This window comes from Scyliorhinus torazame, chromosome 14, assembly GCF_047496885.1.
Source record: "Scyliorhinus torazame isolate Kashiwa2021f chromosome 14, sScyTor2.1, whole genome shotgun sequence".
Lineage (NCBI taxonomy): Eukaryota > Metazoa > Chordata > Chondrichthyes > Carcharhiniformes > Scyliorhinidae > Scyliorhinus > Scyliorhinus torazame.
In genome coordinates, this window is record NC_092720.1 from 9,813,780 (window position 1) to 9,841,083 (window position 27,304).

General features: G+C 51.0%; 1 protein-coding gene across 5 annotated transcripts in view; it reads right to left on the minus strand.

The window, feature by feature from the left end:
• Positions 1 to 27,304, minus strand: part of LOC140389515 (phospholipase D1-like) — a 241,251-nt gene that overhangs the window by 72,077 nt on the left and 141,870 nt on the right. For 4 of the 5 annotated variants that reach the window (XM_072473686.1, XM_072473684.1, XM_072473685.1 and 1 more), the window contains 10 exons: positions 26,230 to 26,288; positions 21,201 to 21,293; positions 19,528 to 19,680; positions 15,178 to 15,327; positions 14,594 to 14,677; positions 12,237 to 12,318; positions 11,336 to 11,446; positions 7,309 to 7,515; positions 5,887 to 6,106; positions 1,172 to 1,282 (listed from right to left, as the gene is read on the minus strand). In XM_072473686.1, the coding sequence (XP_072329787.1) occupies positions 1,172 to 1,282; positions 5,887 to 6,106; positions 7,309 to 7,515; positions 11,336 to 11,446; positions 12,237 to 12,318; positions 14,594 to 14,677; positions 15,178 to 15,327; positions 19,528 to 19,680; positions 21,201 to 21,293; positions 26,230 to 26,288 (1,270 nt within the window). The remainder of the gene's footprint in view (positions 1 to 1,171; positions 1,283 to 5,886; positions 6,107 to 7,308; positions 7,516 to 11,335; positions 11,447 to 12,236; positions 12,319 to 14,593; positions 14,678 to 15,177; positions 15,328 to 19,527; positions 19,681 to 21,200; positions 21,294 to 26,229; positions 26,289 to 27,304) is intronic. The other variant, XM_072473687.1, reaches the window with a different exon arrangement.

A 27,304-nucleotide genomic window follows, 5' to 3' on the forward strand; every position in this document is an offset into this window, starting at 1 on the left:
TGTCCATGTGCCTGTCTAAGAGTCGCTTAAATGTCCCTAATGACTCTGACTCCACCACCTCTGCTGGCAGTGCATTCCACACACCCACCACTCTCTGTGTAAAGAACCTCTGACATCTCCCCTATACCTTCTTCCAATCACCGTAAAATTATGTCCCCTCGTGACAGCCATTTCCGCCCTGGGGAAAAGTCTCTGGCTATCCACTCTATCCATGCCTCTCATCACCTGGTACACCTCTATCAAGTCACCTCTCTGCCTTCTTCGCTCCAGTGAGAAAAGCCCTAGCTCCCTCAACCTTTCTTCATAAGACATACCCTCCAGTCCAGGCAGCATCCTGGTAAATCTCCTCTGGACCCTCTCCAAGGCATCCACATCCTTCCTATAATGAGGCGACCAGAACTGGACACAATATTCCAAATGTGGTCTAACTAGGGTTTTATAAAGCTGCGGCAAAACCTCGCGTGATATCACCATTCCTTCCTGACCTCCCTCCCGAACAGCACTGAGCTGTACCTACACCTCATGGACTGCTGCATCTGTAGATGGCGGCTCACCACCGCCGTCACAAGGGGCGATTAGGAATAAGCAATAAATGCCGACCTTGCCAGAGGTGCCTGCATCCCATGAACAGATTCAAAAAATGTTGCTAACCATTCTACACAGGAACCTTCCAAAAATAGCAACGTGACCACAATCAGATAGTTAGCTTTTTGTGATGTTGATTGGGCGATAACTATTGGTCGCAGGGCACAGTGGGCAACTCTTGTGCTGTGTTTTTGAATGTTGTAGAAGCAAACAGGCCTTGGTTTAAGATCTCACGTTGAAGAGGGCAGCCAGCTCCGACAGTGCAGGATTCCCTCGGTGCTGCACTGCCAATGTCAGCCCAGATACTCTGCTCAGACCCTGGGCTGGGATTTGAACCCATGACCTCTGACCCGGGGGTGAGAGCGCTTCCCGCTGAACCAGGGCTCGAAGGTCAATGGGTGTTCCTCTGAGAGTGCGACGCTGCGTTCCGTACAGGCTGCATCCCGAGGCAGAAGCGTCCCACCACACTGCAAAGCTGAAGCACCGAGCATGTCCAGGGCGTCAGACCCCCTGGCTCTGAGCAGCAAAAGCCCCACCACAAGAATGAGAAGGAAGGAGAAAAGCTTTTCTCGAAATTTCAACTCACCGTCCTCGGAGCGAGAGAGCCCAGGGCTGCTGGCCTGGTGATACAATCGCTTCAGGTTGGGCAGCCTATCTCTGAGTAGGTTCTGCTGGCTGTTGTGAGCGTTAAACCAACCTGCAGAGAGGCACATGGCAGCTGGTGTGGAGCAGTGTGCACACAATTCACCACCCCACCCCTACCCTGAACACCGCGCCCCCCTCTCCCCCCACCGAGCGGACAGAGAAGAAACTCACCAACGCACGTCTTAACCTTGCGAGGAGAGTCTTAAGGCATTGAATAAAAGCAGCTGCTCTCTTTAACAATGCCTAGTCCCTCCTCTTAGTGAAATCATGACACTTTAATGAGCAATTTTGTTTCCAAGCCTCAATAAAATACTGTTTCCATTATCCACTGGAGACACAGCTTCAAACGTTGAAGAGCGTGGAGCTTTTTTACAGTATGCAACTGTGGCTCAGTGCCCAACGTTCTCTGGGACTGGGTTTTGGGTTCCACTCCCAGTCCGCGGACTTGAGGACAAGATCCGGGCTAACTGACTCCTGGGGCGGCAGGATTGTCGTCGGAGGAGAGATTGGGTCGACTGGGCCTGAATGAGAGGGGATCTGATTGAAACGTATAAAATTCTGACGGGGCAGGACAGACTGGATATAGGGATGTTCTTTCCCTCTGTCTGAGGGGGGGGGGTCTAGGACAAGGGGTCACAGTCTCAGGATACAGGGCGGGCCATTTAGGACTGAGATGAGGAGAGATTTATTCATTCAGAGGGTGGTGAACCTGTGCAATTCTCTACCACAGGAGGCTGTGGAGGCCATATTGAATATATTTAAGAAGGAAATAGATTTCTAGGAGTCGGGGGTATGGGGAGTAAAGCTTTGAGATGGAAGACCAGCCATGATCATGTTGAATCGTGGAGCAGGCTCGAAGGGCCGAATGGCCCACTCCTGCTCCGATTTTCCAAGTTTCTATCGGAGGCGTCACCTTGCAGATGAAACATCAATCATGGTTTGCCACCGCATGCAGAAGGGCTCCCAGATGGGACTCGGAAAGAGAATGGTGGAGATAGGGGGAGGTGGGTGGGGAGGGGCGGGGTTAGCAAACAGGAATTCCATTGGCTGACACCCACTTTCCATTACTGTCCAAACTAATTGGCGGGCCCAGATCAGGGACATTGTGAAACTTGACCAGGAGGAATACGACCCTTTGTGATCATTGGGTGAGGGTAACCTGTGGCGCTGGATTTTATTTTCTTTGACAGGGTGAAACTCTGGCCCTCTGAAAATGAAAAATGAAAATGAAATGAAAACCGCTTATTGTCACGAGCAGGCTTCAAATGAAGTTACTGTGAAAAGCCCCTAGTCGCCACATTCCGGCACCTGTTCGGGGAGGCTGGTACGGGAACCCATTCCCCTGGCTCCCATTCCCTCCATCTCAACACATTCAATCAAGCGTCTCATAGCCAATTACTGGCCTTCTAATAGGAAGGACGCCAGTTCGTAGAATCATGGAATTTACAGTGTAGAAGGAGGCCATTTGGCCCATCGAGTCTGCACCGGCCCTTGGAAAGAGTACCCTACTGAAACCCATGACATTGAATGATGTCATCACGCTGAATTCTTTGTCAGTGTGGCCTGCCCGATCTGGGAAACTAAAATCTAACCGATGAGGTGTGAGACTGAACAGTAGGAAGCAAATCAGATGCAAAACGCTGTCTGGAATCTCCTGTAACTCCACTCCAAAAACAAGCAACTACCATTGAAAGCATGGGGCACGTTTTGCACGTTTTAACATAACAATCAATATCTTTCAGGTTCAGTAGAATCTCACCTCTAGAATTCCCAGAAACCTCTTGGAATTTACACAGCGACAACATAAAACATAGAACAGAACATAGAACATACAGTGCAGAAGGAGGCCATTCGGCCCATTGAGTCCTGCACCGACCCACTTAAGCCCTCACTTCCGCCCTATCCCCGTAACCCAATAACCCCATCCTAACATTTTTGGTCACCAAGGGCAATTTTTCATGGCCAATCCACCTAACCTGCACGTCTTTGGACTGTGGGAGGAAACTGGAGCACCCGGAGGAAACCCACGCAGACACGGGGAGGATGTGCAGACTCCGCACAGACAGTGACCCAGTGGGGAATCGAACCTGGGACCCTGGCGCTGTGAAGCCACAGTGATATCCACTTGTGCTACCGTGCTGCTCTAACATGTTCCAATGCCACAAACATCTGTCGCATTGTCAATGGAGACCTCAATAACACTGTTCACTCCCCATCCACACATTGGGATGATCCACAGATCCCTTTCCCATCCATTTGAGAAGGATGGAAAGCCTTGGAATGGGAAGGGTGAGGGGCAAATTCTCAGGGGCAGAAAAACAACGGGTGCAGATGATGGTTCGAACCTGCTTCGAACTCCCCTCGCAAACTTCAATCAACCCCCCTACCCACCCACCCATTTGGCATCTCACTCCAGGCACGTGTGCGCCGAGGGCTGGGGTAAATGCTCAGTGAGTCACATCGATGAGAGTTGGTATCACTAAACCTCGTCACCTTGTTTGGCCATGATGCGAGTGGTGTTATCTCTCAAAAACGGCGAGGCCATCAACCTGGAATGTTTACTCTGTTCCTCTCGCCACAGATGCTGTTTGACCAGCTGAGCATTTTTCGCCTTTTCTGTCTTTATTTCAGATTTCCAGCATCCGCGGCATTTCACTTTTATTCAGGAAGTGGGCAGAATTGGATCGCTCTTTGATAGAGCCAGCACGCACACGGAATGGGCCGAACAGCCTCCTCTGTACTATTCAATACTACTCTGATTAAGATTCGATGAGTCTAGCCCTTTCATACGACCGTTTCGGCCAGGAGGAGCTATGAGAGATCAGTGCGCTCGAGACCTTTCTGGGCTGCAGTCCATGTGGCTGCAACGTTTGGATATTTTCACTGCTAAATGCGTTCGCAGTATCCTCCTTGCAACACTCTTATTGTTGCCTGCCTGTCAAAGTGTCCCATTTCAGGCTTCACGGTGATTCAGACAGGTTGAGTGAGTGGGCGGGCAAACACATGGCAAATGGTGTTATTTGGGGAATTCTAGAATTTACAGTGCAGAAGGAGGCCATTCGGCCCATCGAGTCTGCACCGACTCTTTTGAAAGAGCACCCTACCCAAGCCCACACCTCCACCCCATCCCCATAACCCAGTAACCCCACCTAACACTAAGGGCAATTTTGGACACTAAGGGCAAATTGATCATGGCCAATCCACCTAACCTGCACATCTTTGGACTGTGGGAGGAAACCGGAGCACCCGGAGGAAACCCACGCACACACGGGGAGAACGTGCAGACTCCGCACAGACAGTGACCCAAGCCGGGAATCGAACCTGGGACCCTGGAGCTGTGAAGCAATTGTGCTAACCACAATGCCGCCCTTGTGGAACGTACAGAGGGATCTGGATGCCCTTGTACACCAGTCAGTGAAAGTGGAGAGGCAGCTGCAGCAAGCAATTAGGAAGGCAAATGGTATGTTGGCCTTCATTGCAAGAGGATTTGGGTTCAGAAGTAGGGATGTCTAACTGCAATTAAATGTAAAGGGTGCAGTTATATGTTTGGCTTTTGCTGCACTAAATGTGAGATTTATTTTCTGTGGAGACATTTGACATTAGGTAAAGAACGAATCCTTCAATCTGTTTTTTACCTGGTTAACTGTGGCTCAAGGCTGAGGTGTGGCTCCCTTGTCTCTAGATGGTGACCCACAGTCCAGTGTGACAGAGATAACGGTCGCTCGAGAGGGTACTTGAGACAGAGGTTTTTGAGGTCGCGACCTGGTCCCCTATGGCCTAGGCAACCAAAACACCCTGAATACGTTTCCACTACCAACCCCTCAGGTGTAGGAAGTGAAACACTCGCACACCACCACACGCCCCTCTTCCATCCCCTCCCACTCCAAGCTCATGTCACAGACGTTCCTCACAGCCAACGGCAAGGTTCATTCCAACCTCCCTTCGCAGGTCAGTAATAAAATATCATCGCTGCCCACAAAATGGTTGCTTTGGTCATTCTGAGGCGTTTCCGACGTAGTTCTTGTCGTGCAGTAATAGGACAGTGAGTGTACCGGGACAATCTGAAATCGGCCCCCAGCCCGCCCCCAACCTGCCCCCAACCTGTCCCAGTCTGCTCTGCACATCAAACACTACTGCCCAAACAATGGATCATCCCACAGCCATTAATCATTAACCAACAGCCGGTGAATTGGTTAGTCAGCAACAATCATTTGATGTTATTAAATTTGGCGTGCAGGTGATGGGAGTAAGTCATGCAGTTTAACACTCTGCATTCTGTCAGTAATTCATAATGCTGATGGGTCTGATCAGAATCTCCTAAACCCAGGAGCTAGGGAACAAGATCAGCAGGTGCACAGAAACACAATCCTCTCCAAAACCCCCTTCCACGTCACACGCCATCCGAACTTGGACACACCTCGTCCATTCTTTCAGTGCCACTGGGTCAAAGGTCTGGAGCTTCCCAAACATCTTGATGACTATAACGACACCACACGGGCTGTCGCAATTAGGGAAGGCAGTTCACCACCAGCTTCCCTTGGCTAGTTAGGGATGGACAATAAGTGCCAGTCTTGCCAGCGAGTCGCATCCCAAAGAATGGCCTAAAGATAAAAGGCAAGCAGCTTCTACCCGACCTGATCTCACTGAAGTACTTACCATTTTCTGTGCTGTCGATACTACTCACGCTGCCACTGTGGTCCAGGTTCTGTCGCTGCAGCTGTTTAACCAGGTTCAGGACTGGGAAAGACTTTTTAGACTTTCCGATACCCTTCATCCTGGATGAATCCACCTCGTCCTCCCCCTCCACACTCTTTTCGAGTGTCACCGTGGCTTTGTTTCTCTTGGCTTCGTCATGGTCACTGGGAGTGATGAATGGCTGTGAAGACAGTGACGGTTTCCGTGAGTTTCTAACTGTATTAAATGGGGATCAGGGAAGCCTCGAGACCCAATGTCACTGTGATGAAGAAGGACCTGTGGACACTGGGCATTTTGGTGCCAAGGTGGACATGTTAGACAGCAGAGAATTGGGTAAATATCTTCCTTTGGAATCCAATTGTCTTCCCTCTCTCTTTCTGCGATGGGTGCTGAAACAGAATGGGGGTGGAGGAGGATTTCACCAGTGACAGACTGACCTCTGCTAGCTCCCTCATATCTATGTTCTGCACCCATGTGAGCGTACACACTGCATAGAAAACGATCTTCATCCACACATCGACTCCACACAGTCACATCCTCTCTCTCACACACACACACTCTCACACACACATTCTCACACACATTCTCACACACACACATTCTCACACACACATTGTCACACACGCATTCTCACACACACACATTCTCACATGCACATTCTCACATGCACATTGCCACACACACATTCTCACACACACATTGTCACACACACATTCTCACACACACATACACATATACCAATTCACACACACACCCATTCACATTTACACATACATTCACACATACACTCATTCTCACATTCTCACACACCCACATTCACAAGGCACTGATAAAGATTGTTATTATTCTCACACACCTTCATATTCTCACGCAGACACATTCACAGTCACATACACACACGCACACTCAGGCACAAACTCACACACGCACACTCAGACACAAACTCACACACGCACACTCAGACACAAACTCACACGCGCACACTCAGACACAAACTCACACACTCAGACACAAACTCACACACGCACACTCAGACACAAACTCACACACGCACACTCAGACACAAACTCAAACAGGACACACACATAACTGACAGGCAAACCAAACAGAACACATACATAAACTCACATGCGCGCACTCACACACATACAAACACATGCACAGCTTCACATATACACACCTTCACACACACACATCATCACACAGAAATTCACACACACATAGGTACAATAAACATACACACATTCACACCTGCACCCAGACATAAACGCACACACACTTGCATATACATCACTGACCAAAGCTAGAGTCTAGATCTTTCCCGGACAGCATGGTTGGAGATTCTCATCAGGTGTAGGAGATACAGATCAGTGCTGTTCTTACTGTTTGGTTGTTGGTTGTGCCGGGCGGTGAGGAAAGATTCCGAGAGACGCTTCCCACATCGGTCAGCCGGTGCTCGTTATCGTCCCACCTCCCGTAGGCCAAGTCAATGCCACCAACGAACGCAACCGATTGGTCAATGACCACGATCTTCTCATGGTGGGCCCACAGGTACACAGAGGAGGAGACGTGATCCGGGTGCCTCATCACCTGTGAGAGAAGGAAACCATAGCAACAGGTTGGTGCACGTTCAACAAACTGCTGTCCATTCACTCGGCCGGTGTGGAGAATAAATGGGAATGTCTGGAAGAGGACTGTCTTTCAGGAACTTGGGACTTTGTTAATCTGCAAATTCTGATGATTCTTCAGTGGGATGAAAATTCCTGAACACTCAAACCTGCCTGCAACGCCATTCATGAAACCCTGCCCCCAAGTGAGGAGCACGGACAAAACCAAAGTAATGGGCAGGGGGGATGTTCAACAACAACTCGCATTTAACTGACACCTTTAACTTAGCCAAAGTGCGTTTGTGAGGCGGCAGGTGAGGGAATTCCCGCTGCTCCCGGCACAGGGGATTCAACACAGGGTGATTTTGGGCGTATGGGTCGGAGAGGGCAAGGTGTCGGCGATATACCAGGAGATGAAAGAAGAGGGGGAGGCTTTGGTAGAGGAGCTGAAGGGTAAAAGGGAAGAGGAGCTGGGGGAGGAGATTGAGGAGGGTCTGTGGGCTGATGCCCTAAGTAGGGTTAATTCCTCTTCCTCGTGTGCCAGGCTTAGCCTAATACAATTTAAGGTTGTTCACAGAGCGCATATGACGGGGGCGAGGCTGAGTAGGTTCTTTGGGATGGAGGACAGATGTAGGAGGTGCTCAGGAAGCCCGGCGAACCATGTCCATATGTTTTGGTCATGCCCGGCACTGGATGGGTTCTGGAGGGGAGTTGCGAGAACAGTATCTAAGGTGGTGAAAGTCCAGGTCAAGCCAAGCTGGGGGCTAGCATTATTTGGGGTAGCGGACGAGCCGGGAGTGCAGGAGGCGAAAGAGGCCGGTATTCTGGCCTTTGCGTCCCTGGTAGCCCGGCGAAGGATCTTGTTAGTGTGGAAAGATGCGAAGCCCCCCAGTGTGGAGGCCTGGATAAATGACATGGCAGGGTTCATCAAGTTGGAGAGGATAAAGTTTGCCCTGAGAGGGTCTGTGCAGGGGTTCTCCGGGCGGTGGCAACCGTTCCTAGATTGTTAGATGAAGTTTGGTCGACAGCAACAGCAACCCGGGGGGGGGGGGGGGGGGAAGAGAGGAGGGGGGGACATCTCTCTTGGGGGGGGGGGAGGGAGGGGGGGGGAAGGTTTTTTTTTTCTGGGGGGCATCTAAGCAAGAAAATACATAAACGATCCGGAAAACTGATATGTACGGGAGGAATCCAATGTACAAAGTTCTGTATCATATTGATTTGTCATGTTTATGTCTTGCTATGCGACTTTTCTTTTCTTTTTGTTACGGGGGGGGGGGGGGGGGGGGGGGGTTGTTTGTATGGTTGAAAATTTTGTTAAAAAATTCTTAATAAACATTTTTTTTTTAAAAAAGCCAAAGTGCTTCCCAGGAACGATATTACCAACTTTAATTTGACACTGCGTCACCTGAGGAGATATGATGACAGGTGACTAACATCTTGGCCAAGGAAGCTTTAAAGAGCCTCTGACTGGAGGGGAGAGAAGTAGAGAGGTGGAGATGTTTAAGGAGGGAATCTGTGAGGTGAGGCAACTGCAGAGCTAAGTGGGCCTTTCCTTTATATTCTGTACATGAAGGTGACCTGCACTTTGCAATGTTTTGAAATGTATACTGAAATGTAATCATTGTGCAGTCAAACACACTTCCCCAATGTGCGCGACCTTGACCTTCGGGAAGGACAAGGGTGACAGGCACATGAGGAAGGGTCATAATGATTCTTCCATCTGCCCCCCAGTCTCTCTGTCTCTCGGTCTAGTGAAAGCTTAGCTGCCAAAAGTGGAGTAAAGGAAGTGGGGGAAGCAGAAGTGGCCAGAAGTTATTTTTATTCTTTTTGCAGCGGCAGGAAGAGGCTGGAGAGACAGGCCATGTCCTGAAGGTGGAAGTAAAGTGTCACACTCAAAAATAATAATAATCTTTATTGTCACAATGAAATGAAAAAGTAGGCTTACATTAACACTGCAATGAAGTCACTGTGGAAATCCCCTCGTCGCCACGCTCCGGCGCCTGTTCGGGTACACAGAGGGAGAATTCAGAATGTCCAATTTACCGAACAGGCACATCTCTCGGGACTTGTGGGAGGAAACCGGAGCACCCGGAGGAAACCCACGCAGGCACGGGGAGAACGTGCAGACTCCGCACAGACAGTGACCCAAGCTGGGAATCGAACCTGGGACCCTGGAGCTGTGAAGCAACAGTGCTAGCCACTGTGCTTTGTGAAAAGCAGGCCAGTTTGATAAAACGCCACTGTACCGTTCGCTCTGACCAATAACCTTTCAGGCACAGCTTTCACGGGCGGCATGGTCGCATAGTGGTTAGCACGGTTGCTTCACAGCTCCAGGGTCCCAGGTTTGATTCCCGGCTTGGGTCACTGTCTGTGCGGAGTCTGCACGTTCTCCCTGTGTCTGTGTGGGTTTCCTCCGGGTGCTCCGGTTTCCTCCCACAGTCCAAAGATGTGCAGGTTAGGTGGATTGGCCATGATAAATTGCCCTTTGTGTCCAAAGACGGTTGGGTGAGGTTACTGCGTTACAGAGATAGGGTGGAGGGTGCTCTTTCCAAGGGCCTGTGCAGACTCGATGGACTGAATGGCCTCCTTCTGTACTGTAAATTCTATGAGAATACAGAGTGATACATTTCTTTGCAAGCCATGTCGTGTTGCCCCGCCACCCACCCCCCTCATGTTACCAGAAGAATATTGAGGAACTGTGGAAGTTGTCAATAAAAGAGGTACAATGGTGAGTTTATTACCATCAGGAAAGTTTGAACAAGCTGGGACTCTTTTCACGAGAGAAATTAAATTCAAAGGTGTGGAATCTTTAAGATTATGAAAGGGATTGTTCGGATGGAGAAAGAGAAGGGGTGTGATTCTCCGATCCCGCGCCGGATCGGAGAATCGTCGGGGGGGGAATCCTGCGACGCCGGCCCGCTGATTCTGCGGTGGCGCAGGCCGGGGGCCGCTCAACGCGGCGCCCCCGGGATTGTCCCCGAGCATGAGCTGAGTGCCCGCCGAGTTCGACCGTGTCCCACCGGCGTCGTTTCGTGTGGTCCGACCCGGCGGGACCACGGCGTCCTGGCTGCGGGGGGCGGCCTGGTGGGGGGGGGTGGGGGATCCGACTCCGGGGGGGGGGGGGGAGCCTCCACGGTGGCCTGGCCCGTGATCGGGGCCTACCGATCGGCGGGTGGGCTTATCTCGGTGGGGGCCTATGTTCCGCCATGTTGTGCGGGGCCGGCAATCCACGCGCATGAGCGGACCCACGCCACCCGTGGGCGCATGAGTGGACCCGCGACGCCCGTGCTGACGCCCGGATCGACAGCTGGAGCTGCGTGAGGCGCTCCAGTGCCGTGCTGGCCCCCCGTACGGTGCAGGATCGCTGATCCTAGGGGCCAGGCGACGCCGCCGTAAAACGCTCCGGCGTTTACGACGGCTTCGACACTTAGCCCCAGGATCGGAGAATCCCGCCCGAGATGTTTCCACATGTGAAGGAGACCAGGACCAGGGTCATAAACATAAGGTGGTCACTAATAATTCCAATAGGGAATTCAGGGAAAACAAAAACGGTGAGGGTGTGGGACTCACCATCAGATGGAGTTGCTGAGGTGAGTGGTAACGATGTATTCAAGGGGAAACTGGATAAACACAAGATGTAGAAGAAGGATTTGATGATAGGGTGATATGGAGTCGTGTGCAAACACCAGCATGGACCATTTGGGCTGATTGGCCTATTCTGACTCGAGGAATTCTCTGTTACATTATATGTCTTTGGTTTACAAAACCCATTGCGAGCTCGTGTCGAATCGATGGCAACGCACCTTAATGTTGGGGTGAAGGTGCAGCAGAGTCCGCTTGCTGTATTCACTGTTGATACCAAGAGCAAGTTCCACCTCTTTGTAGAGAATCACAAAAATCTTCACCCCTTGTTGCTGCCGGCAGAGGGACGGAGGAAAATTAATTCAAACCAGCCTCACTTCAACGAATGCTGAACATCACAAGGTATACACGGAACCGCTCAGCATATTGAGGAAACTACGCTGACAGTGCAGCACTCCTTCAGTGCGACCCCCAAGAATGTCAGCCTGAATTATGGGTTCAAATCACTGGAGTGGGACTTCAGAACATGACCACTTGACTAAATGGACATGACTGATGCCCAAGAGAAATGGCCATGAAGAGCCTGCCCTTTGCTATGGACATTCCCCTGACCCTGGAATGTGGGTTCGAGGGTCAGGGAGGAGAAAGGGACACACAGTAATCTCACCCCTCCCCGTGGACTGTTGCTATGGCAGCAGGCAACAGAGATCCGTGGACCTGTCCTACGAGGTACATGTACAGACATGGAAGAGAAGAACTCTCCGGGTAGCACGGTAGCACAGTGGTTAGCACAATTGCTTCACAGTTCCAGGGTCCCGGGTTCGATTCCGGCTTGGGTCACTGTCTGTGCGGAGTCTGCACATCCTCCCCGTGTCTGCGTGGGTTTCCTCCGGGTGCTCCGGTTTCCTCCCACAGTCCAAAGATGTGCAGGTTAGGTGGATTGGCCGTGATAAATTGCCCTTAGTGTCCAAAATTGCCCTTAGTGTTGGGTGGGGTTACTGGGTTATGGGGATAGGGTGGAGGTGTTGCCCTTGGGTAGGGTGCTCTTTCCAAGAGCCGGTGCAGACTCGATGGGCCGAATGGCCTCCTTCTGCACTGTAAATTCTATGAAAAAAAACTCACGGCTTTGCGCTTGAGCACGTAGTCCAGCCTCCAGTGATTCCCCTCCACCACCGGCCTCTTGAGAAAAATTTCGGGACTCAACCTGTGCTCCACCAAGTCAGAAAACAGAAGAATTATGAATAGCCACTGGCATACTCCAGCATTCCACTGTAGGCCTGGGACATTCCTTGGGTCACACAGTCAGTCTCAAGAATATTTTCTCAAAACTGGGGCTGGTTTAGCTCACTGGGCTAAATGGCTGGCTTTGAAAGCAGACCAAGGCCGGCCAGCAGCACGGTTCAATTCCCGTACCAGCCTCCCCGAACAGGCGCCGGAATGTGGCGACTAGGGGCTTTTCACAGTAACTTCATTGAAGCCTACTCGGGACAATAAGCGATTTTCATCTCATTTCATTTTCATTTCATTTCAACCATTTCCCGAACTCTCTGGGTGGTTTAGTTTTAGTTAATCGCTGGATGCGATTAATACTGGTGGGGAAGCATCAACCTCCACTCCCTTATTGTCTTTCGAAACTTAATTGGGCCTTGTCCTTGCAACACCAGAATGGCTTGCTTCAGAGGGGATACAAAGTGAAGCACACTGGTGTGGGACTGGAGGCGATTGTAAGGGTAACGGCTTTGTTTATTTTGCGGGTGGGCATGTGTGGACTGATGGGCTGTCTGGGATGATCTGGCTGTTGCCACACTCATTATCTTTTGCTGGCGCCACCCAGGACGTCTTCAGCTTCACCGAAGTTGATTTCACAATTCCGCCGAGCTGGGAAGATTAAGAGATTTACATTTAATAACAGCGTTTAAACCAGATTTGGAATGCGCAGTCTGAAAGTGGGGTGGATTCCATTCCAATTGCACTAAGGCAGACCTTTGGCTGCTTCCACAGCTGGTAATACCTGGAACAGGTCGCTAGCCTGTCGCCAGGGGGCTTATAGCTTGACGGGTGCCGTTCACAGCAAGTGGGGCTGACCAGGAGTCTCTCCCGCTCTTACCAGTCAGTGTGTTTGGGAGGATTTGCAGGTTCACAAACAAAATCTGTTTGTCCCCGTTACGAGCCTTCCTTGGCCACCAAGTTCTGTCTTGGACTCAAAGCCAGAGGCAGGGATACAACCCACTGAGACCAGGGTAGCGGATACAGTTACAGTGATATCCTTCACAGGGGCATCTCAACAAATACATGGATAGGATGGGGAGATGGGGTTACGGCACTAGGAGGTGCTGAGGGTTTTGGCCAAGGGTGGTATCATGACCGGTACAGGCTCGAAGGGCCGAAGGGCCTGTTCCTGTGCTGTATTGTTCTTTGGATAAATACTTGAAGAAGAAAAATAGAAGCAACGGGAAAAGAGTAATGAGAAATAACAGAAAACTCAGGAAATCGCAGCCGGTCAGTGAGACTCTGTGGAGAGAGACACAGGGCTCTGATGAAGTGTCATATTGGACATGAAACATTGGGCGGAATGTTTCTAAAAACTGTTCCGCATTCAGTAAGATCATCGTTGATCTGATTGTGGCCTTGACTCCCCGTTCCTTCCAACATCATCCCCCCCCCGCCCCCCCCCTCCGCCCCCCCCCCCCCCCCCCCCCCCGCTCCCCCCCCCCCCCCCCCACCCCCCCACCCCCCCCCCCCCCAGCCCCCACCCACCGCACCACCGTTTGACTCCCCTGTTTGTCAAGAATATATTTCTAAATCGGCGCGAAACTGTTCAGTGACCAGCCTCCATCACTCGCTGGGGAAGAAAGCTCCAGACCCTCGCAATCCGCCATGCAAATAACTTCCCCGTCTTCAATTGGCGACCCCCCCCCCCTAATTTTTAAAACCCTGTCCCCAGGTTCCAACCCCTCCCCCCTCCCCCAAGGAGAAACACCTTTCCGGCATCCCACCCAGTCAAGGCTAAGATGAGGATGAATGCCTTTAGACAGAGGGTAGTGAATCTTTGGAATTCTCGAGAGGGTTGTGAGTGGTCAGCTGTTGAATACAGTTTGATAGACTTTTGGGAATGAAGCGAGTCAATGGAAATGGGCATAAAGCAAGAAAGTGAAGTTTAAGTTGAAGATCTTATTGATGGACGGAGCAGGGTCAAGGGGCCCAATGGCTTCCTCCTTCTACTATACTTTATGTTAAGACAAGTGAGCGAAAGTTTGGCTTAACAGGTGGAGTTTAATGGTAGCCTCCCCAGGAGGGGGTTGAATCCACTCGAGCCCTGTTTGATGTTTTATTCTCTGTTGCTTCCGAAATGATACAAAATGAGCTCATCTTCAGTGAAGACACAGAGCCCAAAGTGAGAGGGAGAAACAATTTTCAACCGAATCAAACATTCAACACCAACATCACATCTCAACTGGACAAAGTAATGCTGTGCCTACCACCAATCGGTGATGAATATTTCCTCTCTCGCATTGTCCAAAGCATTGGCCAAATCTTCAAAATATCCTTTTGCATTGACGTACCTGCCAATGAAGAGAAGCAGGGATGAAGGCTATTCATTCATACAACATTGCATCAAGTCCCAGACAGTCCTGGAACACACTGAGACGGGGCAAGTGGGACAATCAGTAGGGTGGTGGGTGAGGAGTGGGAGGTAGGGAGGCTGATAGATTGGTCGGCGGGAAAATTGGTCGATCTGTGGAAAGCGAAAGCTGGCGTCTTGCTGTGCATGCACAGAAGTAAAGTCACCACAGTCCCAGATGACCACAGGCTGCTTCCCTCTTTGAGGGGGAGAATTGACTGGTGGTGATTTCACCTGAGGATCACCGCACCTCAGGCGAGGGGCAAGGTTGAACAGGCAGGGCCTTCATGAATAACCCCAGCCGGTATGGGAGTGCTAGCCTCGCTCTGCATCACAAACCAGCCGCCCAGCCAACTGAGCTAAACCGGCTCCACCACACAAACCGGCACAGTGAGGAATTGAGCAATATATGTTCCCAGACATCACTCTCTGATTGGCTACCATTTGCACAACGTGTTTTCATGCACGGCACTGAAGGATTTGAAACGTTGATCTTCGAGAAACACATTCGCGTGCTTCTGAATGAACTCTTCGATCTCTTGACCCCACCAGCGAGCATGGCGGTAATTGTTGCATTTGATAATCAAAGTCCTGGATTGGGAAAGAAAGAACAGAAACAAATTAATGTTTTAGAGTCCGTCAGGCGGACCCTCTGACAGTGCGGCACTCCCTCAGTACTGACCCGCAGACAGTGCGGCACTCCCTCAGTACTGACCCTCTGACAGTGCGGCACTCCCTCAGTACTGACTCTCTGACAGTGCAGCACTCCCTCAGTACTGACCCCTCTGACAGTGCAGCCCTCCCTCAGTACTGACCCTCTGACAGTGCAGCACTCCCTCAGTACTGACACTCTGACAGTGCGGCACTCCCTCAGCACTGACCCTCTGACAGTGCGGCACTCCCTCAGTACTGACCCTCTGACAGTGCGGCACTCCCTCAGTACTGACCCTCTGACAGTGCGGCACTCCCTCAGTACTGACTCTCTGACAGTGCGGCACTCCCTCAGTACTGACTCTCTGACAGTGCAGCACTCCCTCAGTACTGACCCGCAGACAGTGCGGCACTCCCTCAGTACTGACCCTCTGACAGTGCGACACTCCCTCAGTACTGACCCGCAGACAGTGCGGCACTCCCTCAGTACTGACCCTCTGACAGTGCGGCACTCCCTCAGTACTGACCCTCTGACAGTGCAGCTCTCCCTCAGTACTGACACTCTGACAGAGCGGCACTCCCTCAGTACTGACCCTCTGACAGTGCGGCACTCCCTCAGTACTGACCCTCTGACAGTGCAGCTCTCCCTCAGTACTGACACTCTGACAGAGCGGCACTCCCTCAGTACTGACCATCTGACAGTGCGGCACTCCCTCAGTACTGACCCTCTGACAGTGCAGCACTCCCTCAGTACTGACCCTCTGACAGTGCGGCACTCCCTCAGTACTGACCCTCTGACAGTGCGGCACTCCCTCAGTACTGACCCTCTGACAGTGCAGCACTCCCTCAGTACTGACCCTCTGACAGTGCGGCACTCCCTCAGTACTGACCCTCTGACAGTGCGGCACTCCCTCAGTACTGACCTTCTGACAGTGCAGCACTCCCTCAGTACTGACCCGCTGACAGTGCAAGCACTCCTCAGTACTGACCCTCTGACAGTGCGGCACTCCCTCAGTACTGGCCCTCTGACAGTGCAGCACTCCCTCAGTACTGACCCTCTGACAGTGCGGCACTCCCTCAGTACTGACCCTCTGACAGTGCGGCACTCCCTCAGTACTGACCCTCTGACAGTGCGGCATTCCCTCAGTACTGACCCTCAGACCAGTGCAGCACTCCCTCAGTACTGACCCTGTGACAGTGCGGCTACTCCCTCAGTACTGACCCTCTGACAGTGCGGCATTCCCTCAGTACTGACCCTCTGGCAGTGCGGCATTCCCTCAGTACTGACCCTCTGACAGTGCAGCACTCCCTCAGTACTGACCCTGTGACAGTGCGGCACTCCCTCAGTATTGACCCTCTGACAGTGCGGCATTCCCTCAGTACTGACCCTCTGACAGGGTAGCACTCCCTCAGTACTGACCCACTGACAGTGCAGCACTCCCTCAGTGCTGACCCTCTGACAGTGCGGCATTCCCTCAGTACTGACCCTGTGACAGTGCGGCATTCCCTCAGTACTGACCTGCTGACAGTGCAGCTCTCCCTCAGCACTGACCCTCTGACAGTGCGGCACTCCCTCAGTACTGACTCTCTGACAGTGCAGCACTCCCTCAGTACTGACCCTCTGACAGTGCAGCACTCCCTCAGTACTGACCCTCTGACAGTGCGGCACTCCCTCAGTACTGACCCTCTGACAGTGCAGCACTCCCTCAGTACTGGCCCTCTGACAGTGCAGCACTCCCTCAGTACTGACCCTCTGACAGTGCGGCACTCCCTCAGTACTGACCCTCTGACAGTGCAGCACTCCCTCAGTACTGGCCCTCTGACAGTGCAGCACTCCCTCAGTACTGACCCTCTGACAGTGCAGCACTCCCTCAGTACTGGCCCTCTGACAGTGCAGCACTCCCTCAGTACTGACCCTCTGACAGTGCGGTACTCCCTCAGTACTGACCCTCTGACAGTGCAGCACTCCCTCAGTACTGGCCCTCTGACAGTGCAGCACTCCCTCGTACTGACCCTCTGACAGTGCGGCACTCCCTCAGTACTGACCCTCTGACAGTGCAGCACTCCCTCAGTGCTGGCCCTCTGGCAGTGCAGCACTCCCTCAGTGCTGCCATCGAGCTGTGAGTCCACCTCACTGAGCTCCTGCAGGCTGCCACACAGCAGAGAGTCACAGGAAACCTACAAATGCTTTGACCTAAATCAGCTGACTCCACAAATTCCAAATTTTAACCTGACGTAAAATGCTATTAACAAAACTCCACTTGAGTGGTTCTTGAGCCAGTTTTGATTGTTTGACTTGCTCTCTTTACACACTTGCCGATTCCCCAGTAACATCAAATTGATAGCCATATGACTCTAACTCTTCCTGGATTTCATTTGAAATGCAATGGACAATCTCCTGGCAATATTTCCTTATTACTCCCCCATCCGGGCCAATCTTTACAGGCAACCAATTGGAGATTGAAGACTTTCATTTGTCATTTCATCCTGCCTTATTGGATCTTGAGAGAATTGTAAATTGACACAATCTCCCTGATAATTGCCCATGCCTCTGTCAACATTTGCACCGCGCATCTGTAAATTAAAAATCACCCAGGGAACCAACCCATAATATCACAGAACATCAGTCAGGCTGACACCGGTCAACATTCACTTTCAGCTGGTCATCTCCATTGGATTCTTTGTGCAAATCCCTGACTGACTGATGGGGGCATAATTGGGAGATTCCTTGTGGCTCACTCAGCTAACGCTGCTGCTCATGGTGGGCTTGGGTACAGATTGCCGCTAACTCCACCGTCATTCCTTGTGGCTGGTACAGGGGGTGGGATTATCCTGAGAAGTGAGCTGCAAGAATGACTCCAGCTTGAAAAGCTTTTCCATTCAGAGCGGTGTTAAGTGTGGTGCCCTAAAGCCTCCGCATTCCAGCTGAGGTTTAAGCAGTGTTTTATAAAGGTTTGCAACACCAACCTCCACTGATAGCACACCTTTAGAAGTGTGCATCATCCCAAAGCGATTCACAGGAACGTTATCCGACAATATTTGGCAGCGAGGTGTGTAACCATTCACTCAAGGAATCCAAGTTGCTGTGGCAACATGCATGTTGTCGCTGTGAGCTATGGATCGAGGCTCCAAGTTTCTTTCCATTGCACGGCTAACCAGGAATCTCTCCCGCTCTTCCCAACAGCCATTGGCGTGTCACAAGGATTTGCTAGTTGATACTCAACCTGTTTGGCCACGTTTTGAACGCACCTCCCTTGACCATCAGATCTTGGAGCAGGACCCGGACCCAGAGGTTCTGGCTCAGAGGGGGGACCCTACCCACTGCACTACAACACCTCCAAGGTGTTAGGACAGTGGTCTAAACATTTGTGAAAGAGGTTTTAAGGTTGGAAATGTTGCAAACACTCAGAGGTGTGAGTCAGTCTTGACGGATCAAATGACCTTTTTGTGTCCACATCAGTTTTCATACGTTAATGCATCAACTTGGCTTTGTTTCCTGTGAATGATGAATGGAAATCAGCCAGGACTCCTCTTCACTCTCCAGCGACACTGCTGATTATCAGCTCAGGCCAAAGTCTGACTTGGCTAACGCTGCACAAACACCGGGCATGATGAGGGACGTGGATAGGGTGGACAGGAAAGAACCTTACCCCAGAGTAGAGGGGTCAAAGGTTAGGTTGAAGGCCAGAATGCAGGTGAAAACAGAGAGGAAAGGATTTATGCATATACAGTACCTTTCACAACCTGGGGACTTTCTAAAGGGTTTTACAGACAGCCCTGTGCTTTTGTGAAGTGTAATCACTTCGCGATGCACAAAAGGCAACTTCCAATTCGCGAGCAAGACCCGATGAGCGGCAAAGCGATAATAACCGGATAAGCAGTTTGAGCGATGTTGGCCCAGGACACGGGGAGGTCTTCCCTTGCTCTCCTTCTAATGCTGACCATGGGAATGCTCCTGGCCATCTGCCAGAACAGACAGTGTCAGCCCAGGTTACAGGCTCCAGACTCCAGAGTGCGACTTGAACCAAATCCTTCTCACTCGAAGGCACGAGGACAGCTCCCTGGGCCCCGGCTGTCACCGTTGATTATGATTTGGCTGCTGCAGGAATTATTACCAAACAAAGACGCTCCGTGCCATACCTGGACAGGTTTTCGATCCTGATGCCGTATTTAGTCTCAGTGTCCTTGGCACCCAGTTTGATGCTGAATTCTTTGTCCACAAGCAGAACAAAGGCGACGGCGCCAGAGTCTGGCTTCATGTACAAGAGAAAAGAATCTTTCACCGCTAACCATCTGTGGAGAAAAGCACAGGAACAGCATTCAGATCGGACACTCCAACACCCTCTGTCCAGTCCAACACCGAGTTTTCAGGTTAAAGTAAACCCTACGGCCTTGAAAGGAGATAATTAAGAGTCATAGAGTTATTCCGCACAGCAAGAGGCCATTCGCCCATCGTGTCTGTGCCCGCCATCAAACACCTGTCTATTCCAATCCCATTTTCCAGCTCTTGGTCCGTAGCCTTGTATGCTACGGTGTTTCAAGTCTTCATCAAAATGCTTCTGAAGTGTTGTGAGGGTTCTCGCCTCTACCACCCTTCCAGATTGCCACCACCCTCTGGGAGCTTACGTTTTTCCTCACATCCTGTCTAAATCCCTTGACCCTGAACTTAAATCTCTGCCCCCTGGTTATTGACCCCGCTGCTATGGGGAGAGGTTCTTTCCTGTCCACCCTATCCACGTCCCTCATCATTTTGTACACCTCAATCAGGCCCCCCCCCCCCTCAGCCTTCGCTGCTTTCAGGAAAACAACCCCAGCCTAACTAGACCCTCTTGATAGCTGAAACGCTCCAGCCCAGGCAACATTCTGGTGAATCTCCTCTGCACCCTCTCCAGTGCAATCACACCCTCCCCATAGTGTGGCCACCAGAACTGCACACAGTGCTCCAGCTGGGGCCTAGCCAGCGTTTTATACATCACAACCTCCCTGCTCTTATACTCTTCGCCTCGGCTAATAAAGGCAGGTATCCCATAGGCCTCCGTAGCCACCTTAAATCCCTGTGCTGCTGTCTTCTGGGGTCTCTGGACATGACCCCCAAAGCGAGGACCTCATGGAGAATACAATCAGTTGCATCAAATGGACTGAGCTCGCTCTGCCCTCCCCTCCCCTCCCTATGCTTAGCTGCATATCACTGTCTAATTTGTTACTTCCAGACTTGACAACTCTAACCCATTCCTGGTCAGCCTCCCATCTTCCAAATTCTTTAGATTTCAGTTCACCCGAAACTGTGTTACCCGTACCCTAATCTAATTCACACCAAATCCCATTCACACACCTCACTGACCCACATGGGCCCCCGGTCCACCAGGTTTTCAATCTTAAGATTCTCAACTCCGCAGCCTCGCCCCCCCCCTAACATGTCATCCACCTGAAAGCCGTACCCTCATTCCGGTCTCTTGCACATACCCAATTGTAACACTCCACCATCGGCGGCCGTGCATTCAGCTGCCTGGGCCCTAAGCTCAGGAATTGTCTCCGCAAACTTCTCCACCTCTCCCCCTCTGAAAACCTCTCTCGAAAACCAAGGCTTTAATCGCCTTTCATTATATGTGGCTCAATGCGAAAGTTTGCGTGACAATAACTTCGGTTCAGCACCTTGGGATGCTGAAGGTTCTATATAAATTCAACTTGCTGTTGTTGAACTGGTTCACATCAGCACAAGGGGACATGTTGAAGCTGCTGTCCTAGCAGCTATCCTTCTCTCCATGGATGTCACATTAACCGACAGAAGACTAACGAATGGCAATGTTACCTACCTCTTGGACCAACGATAACATATTTGACTCCTCCCGCAACAATTGAGTCCTGGAATTCTGTGACCCCCGGAGCGTTTCATGACAAAGCCTTCCCTACAAAGGAGAAGGAATTCTGATTAATGGCAGTGATCCAGAACATGAGGAAATATCTCCAGCAAAACATGAATGGGCTAATTTCATGGGCTACTTTGGCAGTTGGGGGGGGAGGGTGGGGGGCGGGGCGGGGGGGAAGGGGGGGGTGGTATCTGGTTGTAACCGATTGGTTGCAATCTGGAGATTAGGGGTTGCCAACCCTTGAGGATTGCCCAGGAATTGGAGAAAATGTCCAGGGCACTGCCCAGAACAAAACGCGGGGAGGAACATAACCGGAGCATGAAAACAAATGGTCTTCAGCAATTTTTTTAAAAATGCTTTTGGCATTCATTGCAAAACTTTTTGTGTTTTTGTGACGATTATTCGTCCAAGTTTCATGTAACACCTGTTTGATGATTGTTGGGCAGTTCGCACGCACACAAACTCACATATCTTTGTACCCCTGTGGCCAATCGGTGGGAATTTCCACTTAAAGATGTATGGTGTGAAGGGAAAACGGCGGCCAACAAGGATAAACAGCAGGTCCAGTGGTGAGGCTGAGAATAAATTCATTTGCAATCTTATTTGGAAATCCATCGGATGATAAGGGAGCCACTTGCTCATCGGGGGGATTCTCCAATATTGGGCCCAAAAGTTTGCGCCGTTGTGAACACGTGGCGTTTCACGACGGCGCGACGCGGGCCCGGTTACGGACGGTTCTGGCCCCCACCCACGCATGCGCAGTTGGTCCAGCTCAATCCTGCGCATGCGCAGGATGGCGCGGGGGATTTCTTTAGCGCGTGGCCCCGACTCAAGGTGGAGTCGGTGTTCAGGGGCCGGCCGCGCCAGAACGTAGGCCCGGGGGGGGTGGAGAGGCCGGCCCACCGATCGGTGGGCCCCGATCGCGGGCCAGACCCCATGGAGGCCCCCCGCGGTGAAGGAGTCCCCCTCCCCCCCCCCCCACAGGCTGCCCTCCCGACCGTTCCCGCAGAGTTCCCGCCGGCAGCGACCAGGGGTGAACGGCGCCGGCGGGACTCTCTCGCATCCGCGCGGCCGCTCGGCCCATCCGGCTGGAGAATCGGCGCCGATTCTCCGCACGGGGCGGGGCTCGGAGAATCGCCCCATCATCTCTCTGCCTGTTGTTTGAAACCCCTATCCTTTTACTATCCTTCTGTCTGCACCTTGCCCACAAATTGTTCGTGTCCATGTATCTGTCCAATTCCCTTTTGAAAATTCTGATTGGAGCTCCTTCCAGCGACAACACATCCAGGATCATCGCAAATCATTGTGTGAAGAAATTCTCCTCCCCTCACCTCTGCTTTTTCTGCCCATCCTCCTCAATCTGCGGCCCCCCTGCTTACCGACCACCCCACCACCGGAAACAGTTTCTCCTTATTGAGCCCATCAAACCCCCTCACAATTTGGAAGGCCTCTCGTAAGTCTCCCCTTAATCCTCTTTTTGATGCAGTTGAGTGAGGACGTCTCAAGAGGCTTAACGATGTTTGTGTGCATGTGGGGCAACCTACAACCCCGGGGGCCCATCTGGGTTCTGAGTGTGAGCCGCGAGACAATTTGGTGACCATTGCCCACATGCAGAGTCACCACATTCCGCTGATTTCCCTCCGTGTAGTTTTCTTCCTGTAACCTGAGGTGCCAAAATGGTATTTTCTGCACGCACGCGATTGGGCAGGGGTTGCCCGGTGTGGGTGTTGGGGGTGCGGGGGCTCTCTCATGTTGCGTTCGGGTTGGGGGGGTGGGGGGAGGTTCATGATGTTGGGTTCTATCAGTATGGATAGAAGATTGACGAACTGATAGAAATGATGTCCTGATCTCTTATCACATGGGGAGTTCCGGCGAGTAGAGCTCCCATTGTACAAAAAGGGGGCTACATGCGGCCTCGGCCGTGCATTCCCCGCTCAGGTCCCTTATTCAAACCGAGTCTCGCTGAATAGCCATGAGTTTCTTCGCACTGCGAGTGCCGGGAAACACGCGGCTAAACGCGCTCGCTTGGGGGACTTCGTCCACTTTTGGGAAGATCACACTCTTATGCTCAGCAATGCCGGGCATTTATGAAAATAGTTCATGACTCGCAAGAAAGATATATCCCAGTGAGGAAGGAGGATTCCAGGAAGGGGGCAAATCAATAATTGTTAACCAAGGAAGTTAAGGATAGTATTACACTGGAAGAAAAAGATTATACAATGTGGCAATGATTAGTGGTAATCCGGAGGTTTGGGAAAGATTAAAAAACTAACAAAATATGGCCAAAAAATTAAAGAGGTAGAAGATATACAATGAGGGTAAACCAGTGAGTAATATAAAAACAGACAGCAAGAGCTACTTTAAATATATAAAAAGGAAGAGAGAGACCAAAGTGAACAGAGTCCCCTTAGAGAATGAGACCGGGGAAATAATAATGGGAAACAAGGAAATGTCAGAGCAGTGAAACAATTATTTTGTGTCAGTCTTCGTGACACTAATAACATTCCAAAAAGACTAAGTAATCAAGGGGCAAAAGAGGGAGAGGGAATAAATATAATGGGCGGGATTCTCCGGTCTCTGACGCCGAAGTCGCGTTTGCCGATCAGACGGAGAATCCCCATTGGCTCTGGTATTTTTTTCCGGGAACTCGGCGTGGCAGCTGCGGACTAAGTCCAGTGCCGCCACAGTCTGGGGGGGCAGGGGAGTCGATCCGTGGGCACTGGTGGGGGGGAGGTCCGGGGGTGGCGAGCCTGGCCAAAGGGGGGGCACTATTTGGCAGGCTGGGTCCGCGTGCGGCCGGTACCGTATTGCACGGCACGGCCGCTGCAGGCCGCCTCCGTGCGCATGCGCGGCCACAGACACGGCAATTCTCCGGCCGCATCAATAGATAGAGAGTCTGCCTGCTAGCCCCTCACCAGGCGGAGGATCGGTGGCCGTTTTGCGCCGTTTTTTCGGTTGTAAAACGCCACCGTTCCCATCCATCACTAGAGGAAAAGTACAAGGGAAACTAATGGGGCTAAAGAGTGATGGTTCCCCTGTACCTGATGGGCTGCATCCTAGGATATTAAAGGAAGTAGCTGCAGAGATAGTGGATGCACTGGTAGTATATCCCAAGAATCCTCAAATTCTGGAAAAGCCCCAGAGGATAGGAAAAATGCCAATATAACACCATTTGTCAAAAAGGGAGGGAGACAGAAAACAAGTAATTATAGGCCAGTGAGCTTAACGTCTGTCATTGGGAAAGTTAGAGTCCATTATGAAGGATGTAATAGCAGAGCACTTAGAAATGCAGAATATAATCAAGCAGAGTCAGTATGGCTTCATGAGGGGGAAATCATGCCTGACAAATCTATTTGAATTCTTTGAGGTGGTAATGAGCAAGATAGATAAAGGGGGACCTGTAGATGTGATATACTTGGATTTCCAAAAGGTGTTTGATAAGGTACTGCATAAAAGGCTCCTTAATAAGATAAGATCCCATGGTGTTGGGAGTAGTATATGAGCCTGGACAGTGGATTGGCTAACTGCTAGAAGACAGAGTTGGGAGAAGAGCATTTTCAGGATGGCAGCCTGTAACTAGTGGAGTGTCACAGGGATCCGTGCTGGGGCCACAATTATTTACAATATATATAAATGACTTGGACGAGGGAAGTGAATGCACTATTGCCAAGGTTGTGGATGACACAAAAATAGGTGGGAAGACAAGTGGTGAGGATGACACAAAGAGTCTCCGAGGGATGCAGACAGGTTAAGGGGATGAGCAAAATCTTTGCTGATGGAATATAGTACAGGAATATGTGAAATTCTGCACTTTGGAAGGAAGAATAAAGGTGCTAAATATGAATTAAATGGAGAAAGACTGCAGAAAGCTGCAGCACACAGAGATCTGGGGGTTTCTTGCATAAATCAGAAAAAGCTCGCATACAAGTCCATCAGGTAATTGGGAAGGAACGTGAAACATTGGCCTTTATTTCAAACGGAATGGAGTACAAAAATAGGAAGTCCTACTAAAACTATACAAGGCACTAGTTATAGACATATAGAACATACAGTGCAGAAGAAGGCCATTCGGCCCATCGAGTCTGCATCGACCCACCCAAGCCCTCACTTCCACCCTATCCCCGTATCCCTCCTAACCTTTTTTGGTCACTAAGGGCCAATTTATCATGGCCAATCCACCTAACTAACCCGCACGTCTTTGCACTGTGGGAGGAAACCGGAGCACCCAGAGGAAACCCACGCAGACGCGGGGAGAACGTGTAGGCTCCGCACAGACAGTGACCCAGCCGGGAATGTTAGACCACACCTAGGATACTGTGAACAGTTTTGGTTGCCTTATCTGAGGAAAGATATACTGGCATTGGAGGCAGTCCGGTGAAGGTTCACTAGGCTCGTCCCGGGTATGGAGGGATTTTTTTATGGGGAGGGGCTGAGTAGATTGGGACTGTACTCAATGGAGTTCAGAAAAATGAGAGGTGACCTTATTGATTCATATAAGATTCTCAGGGGGGCTTGGCAGGGTAAACGCTGAGAGGTTGATCCCTCTGCGGGGTGGGAGAGTCGAGGACCAGAGGGCATAATCTCAGAGTAAGGAGTCATATAAGACAGAGATGAGGAGGAATTTCGTCTCTCAGAAGGTAGTGAATCTGTGGAATTCTTTACTGCAGAGATCTGAGGGGGATGGGTCGTTAAGTAGGCTTAAGAAGGCAGGGAGAGGCCGGTTTCTAATGATGTGGACCTGAGGAAGGAGCAGTGCTCCGAAAGCTAGTGTTTGAAACAAACCTGTTGGGCTTTAACCTGGTGTTCTTACTGATTTCTAATCAGTAAAGGAATCAATGGTTATGGGGGGAAGATGGGAAAGTGGAGTTGAGGATTCTATCAGATCAGTCAGGATCTCACTGCAATGCCCGTGCAGACACAATGGGCTGAATGGCTGCCTTCTGCTCCTTTGTCTTATGGTCTTATTTTCACTTACACGCCTTTTGGTCCCAAATGATGAATGAACGACAGCTGGTTGACGCCAATAAATTCCATCTGCAGACAGAAGAGAGATAATTTGCATATATTCGGAACCTTTCACATCTACGGGACACCTCAAAACACTTCCCAGCCAATGAAATGCAATCAGTGCCCTCGCATAAGGAAATGTGGCAGCCAATTTACACACAGCAAGATCACACAACCAGCAATGTGCTAATGGCCCAGGCAATAACCTGCTTTTGGTGATGCTGACTGAGGGTGAAATGCTAACCAGGGCACTGAGTAACTCCCCTTCTCTTTTGTGAAACATTGTCACGGGATCTTCGAAATTCACATCCAGAAGATGCACGTCCATCACTGCAGCACCCCCTCAGCACTGCGCTGGAGATTCAGCCTGGGTAAGAACCCCCCCGCACCCCCAACCCAGGATCCTGCCATGTTCTGCTAATGCTCCCTGTTGGTGGATCTATAAAGGGGTCAACGATTTTCCAGAACTGTGGGTGTGATTTTTTAAATTCGGGTTCAGCATGTGAATTACGTATCATTTCAAGGAAGCAACATTTGAGCTGTCCGGTGTTACAGATTCTTTGCCGGGGTTTTTTGGTTCACCCTGGCAGACACGGGACAGCAGGAAGATCACGCTGGTGGGGAGGGCCAGATTATATTCCAGGTACAGTCAACAAATTAAAAAATCAACAAGACACAACCAAATTACAAAATTATTTTCCCCTATTTCTCCCCTCACTAACCAACGTTAGTAATCCCCCGGCAGTAATCCCCCCCAAAACAACCCCCGCCCACTCGCTGGCAACAAACAGATCCTTGAATAGAGACAGAAAGTGCCTCCATCTCGCATAAAAACCTCCTTCCGACCCTCTAAAAGCAAATTTAATTTTCCCCAGTTGTAAGAACTCTGCCATAATCCCCCAGCATCGCCGACACCCTCTGTGGCACCGCCGGCCTCCGTCCCAATAGGATTCGCCGCCGGGCAGTCAGAGTGGCGAAGATCAGGGCATCGGCCTCCTTCCCCTCCGGCGACTCCGAAACTCCGAAAATCACCACCAATGGGC